Here is a 12623-nt window from a genome sequence, read left to right as displayed (position 1 = left end):
GATTATGATTGATCTGAGACACATTCTAAGTCTATAATAATGGTTTTCAAAGTGGGGTTTCGAGGACCCTCACTAGTGATTCAAACATAGCTGCCCCACAAGCTCACAATGTGTAGTGATTCGATGTGAGCATGTAGATCTGATATTGTTTTACTTTTTTTTGACAGATCTGGACAAATCTTCTGTTATGAGGGTCCATGGCACAAACTCTTTTCAAATTGGGGTCCGTAGCCAAATACATAATAATGTATTTGGCCACGGCTAGGTGGATTAGGCAAGGATGAGTGGTGGAACGATATGGACAGGATAGAGGAGGAAGATCAAAAAGAAAGGAACTTGGCCCAGGGCATGTTGCGTTAACAAGCCTTTATTTAGAGGGCAAACAGAATGTTAAAAAAGCACCAATGCATTTCGGCATTATGCCTCCCTCGGGGTTATTGAAATGCTAATGCACTTTTTGTGCTACTTGGTTCTTGGATAATATTTCCATCCTTTCCCCTCTGAATCCGGCTTTGTTGAATGTCTATATACGAACACAATTGTGTTCATAGGGGTAAGCCGGGCTCCGGGGAGGGTGCTATTTGTCACTGCACATACTCCTACGGTCTGGGGCTTGTCACTGCACATACTCCTACGGTCTGGGGCTTGTCACTGCACATACTGCTACGGTCTGGGGCTTGTCACTGCACATACTCCTACGGTCTGGGGCTTGTCACTGCACATACTGCTACGGTCTGGGGCTTGTCACTGCACATACTCCTACGGTCTGGGGCTTGTCACTGCACATACTGCTACGGTCTGGGGCTTGTCACTGCACATACTCCTACGGTCTGGGGCTTGTCACTGCACATACTGCTACGGTCTGGGGCTTGTCACTGCACATACTCCTACGGTCTGGGGCTTGTCACTGCACATACTCCTACGGTCTGGGGCTTGTCACTGCACATACTGCTACGGTCTGGGGCTTGTCACTGCACATACTGCTACGGTCTGGGGCTTGTCACTGCACATACTGCTACGGTCTGGGGCTTGTCACTGCACATACTCCTACGGTCTGGGGCTTGTCACTGCACATACTCCTACGGTCTGGGGCTTGTCACTGCACATACTCCTACGGTCTGGGGCTTGTCACTGCACATACTCCTACGGTCTGGGGCTTGTCACTGCACATACTCCTACGGTCTGGGGCTTGTCACTGCACATACTCCTACAGTCTGGCGCTGCACCTGTCAGCAGGGAGTGTTAAGTGTGAGGAGTAGGACGGAGGCTCCACGTCCTCCCGGTGGGGCCTCCTCACTGGCAGGCGAGTCAGTAGGATACAACAGCAGTGACAACACACAATTTCACAAATGTGTGTGGATGGAGTTAATAAACTTAACGACCAAATTGGGGAGAAAAATGCAAAAAAACAACAATTGAATGGGAATGCAATCAAGCTATGGTTCAAGTACAGTGTAATGAATGATAACATAGTACTGAGAAGAAACATTGAGTGATTTTATTTCTACAACTTGTATTACAGTAGGCATAATGTAAGAGTGTTAACTCACGGTGAGAACTCCATGCCATAGACCCATGTCCTTCTTAAAGTCCAGGACATTCACAAGTGTCTCTCCTGAGGACATAGACGCAGACATATCATCAGGGTTTGGACAAATTGATGGTGAACAGCAGTCATTCAGGTGAACTACAGTACCTCTCCCCAGTAAGCTCCAGTCTCACCTTCACAGTAGTTGCAGGCCTGGGTCATTGCTTGGCAGTGGGTCAACATGGCTACTTTAGACACAGCCACACCCATTACTGTGCCCTCTTTGTTGGCCTTGTACTATACAAAGAGACAACACAAGCAATTAGAAAATAACAAGACATGTTGTGTCCATCCCCTAGTGCGGTCTCTAGGTCATGCTCAGACGAGCCCTCTATCGTCGCCTCCAGTCATCCCGGTTCTCCATACATCTGGCTCGTCTGTATGTTGCGCTCCTGCATCTTTCTTGAGTACGTGTCCACGTGTTAATGTGGGACGTCCTCGTGACCAGTGCCCGTGTTGGTTCCCACAGCGTGATGACCAAATACTTCACATAAAATAACAACAGGCTTCACAAGAACAATGTTGTTGTAACTAAGAAGAAAGAGTTATGGAGGTGCTTGAAATGTAATTGTTTGATAACCACTGCTACATACAGGTATTAGGCCAGCCAGTCTAAGGTTTGACCCAAGAGAAATTGCAATAGTAATCGTTCAAAGTTTTTCTGATCCTTAGGGTCATCCAAATAACATGTTACAAATTGTTTTATTGAACAATTGTGGATCATGGTAAATTCAGGCGTTGAAAGTTGGGGTACCATTGAAAACCTATATAAGGCATATACATTTCAAATAAAAAAAATGCTTTAAATAGCATACGACGTGTCAAACTAGGGGTTATTCATGATTCTGAATAAATTATTTGGAACCATGAGGTTTGCACGAAAAACACGTCCTTTGGCTAAAAACGGCCATAGCCAAATGTGATGAGGTCATCACATTTGGGCACATATGTGCAACAAGTGGCTATGGCCCGAATTTAGCCCAAGGAGTGTTTTTCGTGCAAAGCTAATGCTTGGAATGGATTCAGAATCATGAAAAACCCCCTAGTTTGACAAGCCACATGCTACTTAAAGCATAATTAAATTGAAATATTTGCCTTATAGGTTTTTAATGGTACCCCAACTTTCCATGATTCACAATTTGATGTGATTTGGATGACCCTAAGACCTTGAATGATTACTATTGCAATTTATTTTGGGTCACACCCCTTTTCTTTGCTTAGATTTACTGGCCTATATACTCTAGCCTCACGTAAGCAGCCCTCAATCTGCCTTTGCAATGCGTATTGCCCCAGGCAGATTAAGTCTGGCACCTCTCAATAGAGGGTATGCAGACTATGCGCATGCTTAAAGTGAAAGGCACATCGAGTGGCAAATCGAGTGGCAAAGCAACATGCAGAGTGAGTTTAACATTGTTTAATGTTGTTTAATGCAATCAGATAGGACCTTTCTGTTTGGATGTATGAGCTGTCAAGGCCAGAAAGTAGTTTTTTGCCACTCAGTAGGCATTCCTACATAACTTCCGGGTTTGATGATGGTGTCACGTGCATACTCTCTATAGTGGGAGGACTTCACAGACCCAAAGTAGCGCAGGGAGCAACCAGATTCATCCAGGAGGCAGGCTATAACCAACCAAGGCCCGGTATGCAAATATGGGACGGGCTCTGACGTACATTGAGCTGCTCTGAAATGGTTGAAGGTCTAACCAATAGAGTCTGTTTGAATTTTTTGTAACCGCCCCTTGGAAAAAATCCTAACAATGAGGGGAACCAGACTAATATCCACACAGTGATATTAGTATGGCTACGCAGTGGCGTTTCCAGGAATAAAATTTTGGGCAGGCAAGAATTACATTTTGGACAGGCAAGATGTGTTAATTGTCGTCTCCCCGCGCACAATCGTAGCACTAAAGGTTTTCAAAGAGATATACCTGCCAGACGAGTAGTATACAAAGGCTGAAAGGCTTGCATTTACATTCCAATGGGTGATTGAGGGTCGCGCTCTACCGCGACGGCCAATCAGCGGTCCACTAATAGTTCTCATGTCTTATTTTTGTCCTCTTTTTTTCTCATTGTATGGATTTTGGCCAGGCCAGAAATGGATTTGGACAGGCGGACGCCTGCCCTTGCTTTATTGTAGATACGCCTCTGTGGCTACGCGAGGCTAGGTAGGTATACTCTACACATACACACAGTTCAATACAAACATACTATACATACAACATACAGACAGACACACATTTATGCATACTTTGGCACAGACATGCATATGGAGACAGTAGTCCTACCTCTATATATGCAGAGTCAGTGTTGGCTGTAGGTATATGTGGCTGCCAGTCCTTAGAGGGCTTGGTCAGATACTTGGAGTCTGTCACCACCCACTTTAGCCGAGGCCAGCCTATCAAACCCAAAACACCATGGGACAAACAAGGAAGAATCCCATACATTTGTTTAGATTTCATGTAATTGCAAAATGTATAAATAATTATAAATCTGCTCTGCTTTGAGTGCTGTATGTTAGACCCTGCTCACTTTATACAGTGCTGGAAAAGTAATTCTGCCACCTGTACCTGATTACGGAAATAAAACAAAATGAATCATCTTGAAGGAAGATTCATATCCTATAGACAGATTCTGACCTTTAAACTGTAGTATTTCTCCATTGGGCGTCTTGGGTAGTCCCTTCAGACAGACCTCACTGGTTAGAGCCAGGCCCACACCGCAGCTGCCCAGAAGAAATCCCACCTGGCTGCTACCTGCATCCTGCATGAACAGTCCAAACACAGAGGACTTCAATACCTGTGCAAAGGCGCCATCAGTGCACGTGGCAGCGGTGGCCGAACGGATTGCGGAGCGGTCTTGATACCGGAGGGTCGCCAGTTCGAATCAGCGGTCCGACACGTTAAAATTACCACCGCTGAAGTGCCCTTGAACAAGGTATTGAACCACTACGATGAAATGTTCTATGAGCAGGGCCTGGCTGGAAACAAGTTCTTGAGCTTAGCCCAGATACCCTGGGTAAATATAGTAATCATTTCATTTCATTTCATCACAGTGTCTTAGTTCTTACCTTTCGAGAGAGTGGGACCTCAATAGGAACAGGGATGACCTCGGCTAACAGGCAACCGTAGAAGGCCACCCAGAACATCCCCGGGTCACTGTTGGGAAACACCAGCGCCACCTACAGTAACAAGCCAGGCAGCAGACGTTGCATTTAAGGTCTGATGTGTAACAGCTAGAACACACATTTTCCATCTCTATGAGCATAACCCATAGTGGGAATGTAAGGCCACTATGCAGCCTTCACAACTAGATTTTAATCTACCGTAGTAGCGCTAATCAGAGTACTACATCACATGCAGCTTGGCCAATCAAATCCGGATGTCACGTTTTGTGACATTTGTATAGGCTAATCAAGATGTTACATTTGTGATGATGTATTATAAGATGCACAGCGCAGGTAGGAATGAACGCACTGGAGCAACTTACTGCCTTTTTTATTGAGGTGCAAAAGCAACGGACAATGTTTCAATGTGGATTGCTTCTTCATCAGGTCCTACCTAGGACCTTCCATTCAGAATACATAACTTGTGATTTCTGCGCAAATCTAACCATAACTTCTGAAGTCTCTGTGTGTACATCAGCTGATTTTATTTTTAGTGGGATAACATTTCGAGCCATTCCACATGACACGTTCCACAGATTATTTTTGTCACTTAGAAGTGAAGCACATTATGTCACTGTTCATCGTATGAAAAAGGGTTTAATAGGTTATGGGAGATTTATGATGGGGTTGTCTTTGACAATCTCATGTTTTCTCACCCTATCTCCAGGCTTGAGGATCTGTTCGTTTTTGGTGCCCAGTCTGTTCAGGAGGGTGAAGGCCAGTTTCACACTGCGACTCCACAGCTTCCCTATTGGACAGATCAGATAAGGTGGAGAATGAGAATTGGGCATAGGACGTACTGTATGCATGAAAGACGAAAAGGGTATACTCATTGTCATAAATACTGCGTTCACTGTGTGAACAAAATCAAATATTGATCTATCATTTCATGATTGTATGTGGTTGGAAGGCCTGTCTCCCGCACAGAGTACAAAACAACACAGAGTACAAAACTCTGATGCTGGCATTCAAAGCAACCAAAGGTATGGCACCACCATATCTTGCAAGTATGATTGCACGCTACAAACCCTCTCGAGCACTCAAGCTGGAAGTACCTTCGCTAAAAGCGCGGGGACAACACTCCACACGTCCCAAACTCTTCTCCCTTTTGGCTCCAAAACTATGGAATGCACTTCCCATTACAATCAGAACTGAAGATTCACTCCCAATCTTCCGCCGTGTCTGAAAACACACCTCTTCAGACTTCTTAGCCCATAGCACTTGCCGAAGTCCTGGCCTCAACCTCCTACAGGCGTATGCACGCTCAACTTATGTAACTTAAAGCACTCTATAGTGTATACACAATTACACATATAGTTTCCTTAGATAGATATTCCACTGTTAAGTTCTTAAGCTTACGTAGGATTCATGATGACTCTTTTATGTTTTGATGTATTACCATGTTTTTTGTTCTTGCTTACTGTAAATCGCTCTGTTTGTTTGATTGATTGATTGAAATATTTATTAACAGTTTGCAGAATTACAGTACATTTCAAGCACAAACTCAATACAAAGACTGTTAACTGTGAGTGGACGACCCAATTAAGCATTACACGTGTTTACAAGAGGGTCCACCTTGTTCAATTCATCAAAACATTTAGAGACGTACAAATAGACACTTCTATATAGTCAAAGAACAGAACAGGAATTCATCATAAGGGAGGTAAAAAGGGAAAAGAAACATATACATTGAGGGGAAAAAGGTGGTGGGCGGTGGGGGGAGATTCAAATTTTACGGAGGCCAGTTTCGAATTGCAGCCGTCCTTGGTGCCCTTTGAGAGCGGTTTTGAAGGAGTCAAGGGATTTGCATGTCTTAATGACTGTTGGTAGGGCATTCCACATTTTGGTGGCATAGGAGCGAAAATAATTTAGTCCCTTGTTTGTGCCGAATCTGGGTTGTACATGGTTCGTTGCACTTCCTCTGGTGTTATGGGTGTGGACTTCGTTAACATTAAGGAAGTATCTAGACAGGTACATGGGTATCTTGGTGCTGTATCGAATCTTGTGGACCAGACCCATTGCAAGATGCTGTACTACAGGCCCTGTAGTATGACCCTAAGCCATTCCAGCCTGTCAAAGTGGGCAGGGGTGAGGTGGGTTCGGGGGGTGAGGCCAAGTAGGAGCCTGACCAGTTTGTTTTGGGAAGTCTGGAGCCTAGTTTTAAGGGCCTTTGAGGTGCTGTGGTACCAGGAGGTGCATGCATAGTCAAAGAAACATTATACAAGGGCTCCTGTTAAGGTCTTCAAGGTGTTTTTGTTGACCAGTGAGGAGATCCTGTAAAGGAATCTTGTTCTTTGGTTGACTTTTTTGATTACGTTGGTGGCCATTTTATCACCGGAAAGATTAGCCTCCAGGATGGAACCTAGGTAGGTAATTTCATCTTTACGTGTGATAACATTGTCACCCACTCTAACCAAGAAGCCATTTGCCTGGCTGAGATTACTATTAGATCCGAATAGAATGGATTCAGTTTTTCCCAGGTGTAAAGATAGTTTGTTATCAGCGAGCCAGGTGCAGATGTATTAAGAAGAGCGTCTGCTAAATGCCTAAATTGTAATTGTAAATTGTCCAATCAACCCTTTGATCAAGCTGTATGTAAAAGACCATGTCACACCTATTGTTTGTTATGAGACCCTGCTGGGCCTGGCTTAGGTATGGCTAGGGAGTTCCTGTCTCAGCGGGGTGGCAACAGCCAAGGCCTCACTCACACTGTTGCAACATGAATGAATGAAAAACATTTTTGTTTGATGGCTGTGTTGTGCCCCCCTCCCCCGCATCAAACAAAATGTTTTGTCAAACCATGTGACTTCCATTAAACACGGACAAGACACAAGACAAATGTTGTATGCATGTTGCAACAGTGTGAGTGAGGCCCAAGACAGTCAGAGCGTCTGTATTGTATTGTACTCTTTGTGATGGACCTGCTTCTGGAGTATAAGGTGCTGTCTACACGAGGACATATTCTGCGTTACCCGCACAAGTACTTAGCCGATCTGCCCATTCTGCCACACGGAGACAGCGTTTTGGGGGACTTAACCGGTACTTTTTGAAACCGGCTCCCAGAGTGACAAACTTCGGAGACTCTACTTTGTCGTCTCCGTGTGTACAGCGAATTCCGCCTATTTGCTGAAACGGTGATGCCATAGTCCCCTCGCCCCATGGGCGCAGTTTGAACTTGACCCCCAGGGGGGGGATACGTCAGGAAGGAATCCTGTGCACACACATAGCGTGCATTCACAATCTTTTTACCTTTATTTTGTTATTTTCGCGTTTTTTACAATGCCCTAACCCCTACAAATGAGTTATTTAGGTAGTAGGCCTACAGCAGCACACACACACAAGCCTGCTCCATATAACTTCCAGCACTACGGGGGTTTCATGTTTTTTAACTGACTTGCTGGCATTCTGGAAGTGTCGGCATGCAAAACAAAAGACTGCATCCTTTGAAACTGAATATTCCATCCACGCATGCTTCTTGTAATAAAAGGTGGAAAACGAACGTTTGGTTTTTCCAAATTACTTTGTAGGGAATTCCTGTAAAATAGGCTGCTTTGGACAACCGTGTTTTTCCCCAAGATTATGATCCACCTCCGTTGCAGGTCATTATGAAAATATAATAATGACTACTCTAAAATGAATTTATTGTAAATTCAGATTTATTTCTGACAATTAGTTTTATTTCATTGCATGCAAAAAAAATAATAATCTTGAACTTCTTTTCTTTTCAATTCCACCCCCGGCCACCAGGGGGGGGGGGGATGCCCCCTGCCCCCAATAAACTCCGCCCATGCCTCACCCCCTGCAAACTAACCTCACGTCACCAGGCTTTCCACCTCCAGTACAACAGATGGCTGCGTCCATGATCATCAGCCGGCTTTTTACAGCAACATGATACGTTCTTTTTAAATGATGCAGGTTTATGACGAGCCTTTCATAACCGCCAGCTCACTGGTATTAATTGCTTAATAGTTATTTATTAATGTGTACATTATATGTGAATGAATGGTGTTGTTTGACCTGTAAAGGGAAGCCTTTAATATTGTTTGTGCATTTGTTCATGAAGTGCTAATGGTTTATTTCACCATAACCACTTACATAAGTATCACAGCTATTTTATATTTGCACAATACCGGTGTGACCAGATTTGACTGAGAGCCTGCCATCACGCAACCTCCAGCTTTTCACCAGAGGAGAAAAACTTTCTTTTTAAAATCCAAAATGAGTTAATAGCACAGGCAGACTCTTCACATACTAACTAGAGCATGTCTGAAATAAGTGTCAGATCTGAAATCGACATGTAAATATGAAACATGTAGCTAGGTGTAATGTTAGAGACCACAGAAGTGAACCTTTCAAGCCTGTTTTCTCAACTCGCCGTTTTCTGCAAGACATTACTCTATAAGCCATATCTCCAGAACTGGTGGGTCAAACTGAACAAATATGTCAATTTGAAGCTATGATTCCCTGCTTTCATATGACGTGAAAAAACGAAAACTCAAAAAAATCCAATGGCAGTCCCTCAGTCAAATTTGGCCACTAATGTCTAGAAATCTCTTCTCCGAAAATAGCCGATCTGCAGCTCTACCGAGCTCGTCTGGACGACGTCGACATGCATAATTAACATAACCGCAATGTGGACGCTCAAAACTTTGATGACGGCTACAAACTTGTGCGGGTAAGAGCCCGATCCGTTCTCGTGTGGCGGGGGTCTAAGAGGGGACCTGGAGAGAAGCAGGGTTGCCATGTCTGCTTATTTCTCGCAACGTTTGGCTTGTATTTTTCCAGAGTTGCGTTTCTTTTTTTTTTGCGTTGTGGGTTTCGCTTTTTTGGGCTCGTTTTAAAAATGTGGTGGCTTGTTTTGAAAATCGAACAAGCCAACATTTCTTTGAGGTATATACTGTAAATACCCATAGATTTGGGGGAGTGTGAATCACATTGAGTGACAGAATCGGTCTGGTGCCTCTACTTATTAAGCCCTGGCTGTGTGTGATATTATAATACATGACCAAAACATGCATTATTATAGACATACATAGTATTTATAATGATAAATTCATCAGATCTTTTTTTATTAAGCCATATTATTGGGCTTGTTTTGGCTTGTTTTTCGTAGGGAGATTTGGCTTTTTTCTCTCACAAGAGTTGGCTTGTTTTTGGCTTGTTTTTGGAGGTGGGTTGGCTTATTTCACTCACGAGAGTTGGCAACACTGCTGAGAAGCTTGGGAGGTCTGGTGGGGAGGAGACCAGGAGAGAGAGATGTAATGAGGGAGAGAATAGGCTACTGAGAGATGATGTTTGCTTTCTGTTGCTGTTCTTCTGAATACATTAAGATACATACATAAGATATACTTCCGGTTGGACATATACAATTTCCATAACAGTCTCACCATAGGTCAGCGTATAGAGGGGTTTTCCAGTAATGTCCAGTGCTGTGAGCGCAGGGCTTTTGCTCTGTGTGGCCCCCCAACGAGCCAAAGCTGCCTGCAAAGCTGGGGGCCAGTTGCTGACCACACCCAAGGGCTCCCCTTTCACTGGCATGATCTGACGGCCTTCTGGCTTTGGTCTGTTGGGGTCTGGCAGAGGTACTGTTGGAGGGACAGACAGTGAGAGAAATAATAAAAGAGGGAGAGAGAGGGTAAGACAAAGGGGGAAAAGTAAGAGAGAGTAAGAGAGAGGGACAGAGACAGAGGATTAGTGAAGCACAAATACGTTTCGTTTGAATTATATACTGTCAACATGGCAGGAATTCAGTTCTACACAGCCAAATTCTCAGTGATAATTAAACTCTGGGGATTTTACTGTGTAGCTGTGTTGGAATGATTTGTAATAAATAAAGTCTGCACAGCTCTCAGCTCCATGCTTTTATTGCTGCTTTCAACGTTTGGATCTCTCGATCAGGAATTAGAATTCGGAATAATTTCCCCTCACCTTCCACAATCTCCTCAACATCATCTGTGAAGAACTCGCTGAGTTCGGGACGTTTGGGCCTCTTGAGCGTGGCGAGGAGCTGCTGGATCTTAGTGGACACCCTGCTGTTGACAGGCACCCCTATGAGGAGGGACGGGAGGTAACGTACAGTCACACAATGCCCAGGTAAACACTGTCGGTGTGACAGAAATCCACAGTGGGTGCAGTCTACTCTAGACACATCCGATCATGGTGGAAGGACCTCTGAGCACCTCACAGTCTGCTGCTCCTCATTCCAAAACCCACAAGTCTGTACATTTTTCTGATTGGTTTCAAGCTTTCGCATTGACTGAAGTTCATGACTCTTAGCAAATGGAAAGCAGCAGACCGTGGCTGCCTCAACGCTGGGATGACAGGCAGTGAGAGGTGGGGGTTAGGTATCTGTTTTTTGGTTATTTTTGCCTGGGAAAACACACAAGGGTTCATTTTGTGCGTGGAGTTGACCTGGATTCATAACATTAGAAGAAACACACATTTGAAACAGAAGGGACATTTGTAAGGGAAGAACAGCACAGACAGGAGGCTACACACATTATGCAATGAGGGGTTTCCTTACTCTGGAGATTACCTCGTCCTAAATTGCCAGTAAAATTAAACGTGAGTCAGGGCGTGAAAAAAAGATCAGAAGAAAAGAAGAACGGTAGAGTTTGATTAATGATCTGTGAGCACATCGTTGGAAATGTTGATTACATCTTGGTAGAAGACTGAGTGAGGATTTTGAGCATAGGCTGTGTCTGTGTCTCCAACAGAGACACACACCCTCAGACAAACACTCACACAGAAGTAGTAAATTGTCATTACCGTCAGCAGTCTCCATCATGCTGGAGCGGCTCTGTCCACGGCTCATACCTCGGACCACGTTATTGGCGGGCAGGTCCACCCTGGGGCCTCGGATCGTGGCTTGGGCCACAGCGGTCACATCAGGAGGGGGGCCACTGTTCTCTGAGGACCACGGGAGGTTCGTGCAATTAATTTTAATCAAGTCGCGAAATAGTTTCAAAAGGTAAAGGTGCATTTCAGTACATAAGTCACAGAAAACTGCAGTACCGGTAGCAGCAGTATAGCAGTAACAGTAACAGTAGTACGATCATCCATGCATATCATATACGGTTTCAACACTACTGTAGCTAGGATGCATGTCAAACCCTTGTCAACATCATGTCAGCTCAGCTGTTTACACTATTTGCAATTAAAAGGAAGAGAAAAAGAAAAAAAATGACTACGCACATGCTGTAGGTTAGCTAATTAACAATGAACAACGGTATCTCTGATAGCTTATGACCATTTCCAAGGGCAGCGGCTACAAACAGGAAGTTCACTAAGGCTGTAAAGTTCAAGACAATAGTGTTATTGTTAACAGCCTGAAACAGTCTGCGAAAACCAGGAAGCCATTAGCCTATTATGGGTCTCTCACCGATGCGAGCACCGATGCGAGCGTTAGCCAGCATATCTGCCACAGCTGATGTTTGGGACAGGTGCTGTGGTTGCTGCTGTGGTTGGCGCTGTGGTTGGTGCTGTGGTTGCTGCTGGGGTTGCCGCTGTGTTTGGTGCTGTGGTGGATACTGGGCCTGGTATTGAGGCTGGTACTGAGGCTGGTACTGGGGCTTATACTGAGGCTGGGCTTGATGCTGGGACTGGGGCTGTGGCTGCTGCTGGAGCTGAGGCTGCGGCTTGCCCTCGCCATGGGACAAAGTGGAGGAGGCCGAGGAGGAGGTGGAGGAGCCCTGGACAGAGCGGTTGATCCAGCAATCGGGACTCTGCAGGTCGGGGTTGACCTCAGGCGGAGGAGCACCACCACTGCCCTCGTCTTCAGAACCCGAACCTGATGAAGAGTCTGAGAGAGAGAGAGAGAGAGAGAGAGAGAGAGAGAGGGAGAGAGAGAGGGAGAGAGAGAAAGAGAAAGAA

General features: G+C 44.8%; 1 protein-coding gene across 1 annotated transcript in view; it reads right to left on the bottom strand.

Moving 5' to 3' along the window:
- The window catches only part of dip2bb (disco-interacting protein 2 homolog Bb), a 60820-nt gene that overhangs the window by 20304 nt on the left and 27893 nt on the right, over positions 1–12623 (bottom strand). The window contains exons 5-14 of the mRNA XM_079511188.1: positions 12133–12552; positions 11520–11660; positions 10680–10799; positions 10139–10336; positions 5408–5499; positions 4656–4766; positions 4225–4348; positions 3874–3983; positions 1723–1825; positions 1551–1615 (exon numbers count right to left, since the gene is read on the bottom strand). Coding sequence (XP_079367314.1) covers positions 1551–1615; positions 1723–1825; positions 3874–3983; positions 4225–4348; positions 4656–4766; positions 5408–5499; positions 10139–10336; positions 10680–10799; positions 11520–11660; positions 12133–12552 — 1484 coding nt within the window. The remainder of the gene's footprint in view (positions 1–1550; positions 1616–1722; positions 1826–3873; positions 3984–4224; positions 4349–4655; positions 4767–5407; positions 5500–10138; positions 10337–10679; positions 10800–11519; positions 11661–12132; positions 12553–12623) is intronic.

The sequence above is a fragment of the Electrona antarctica genome (genome assembly GCF_951216825.1).
Source record: "Electrona antarctica genome assembly, chromosome: 9".
Taxonomy (NCBI): domain Eukaryota; kingdom Metazoa; phylum Chordata; class Actinopteri; order Myctophiformes; family Myctophidae; genus Electrona; species Electrona antarctica.
Note: the sequence above shows the minus strand (reverse complement) of the source record. Positions and strands in the feature narration are given on the sequence as shown.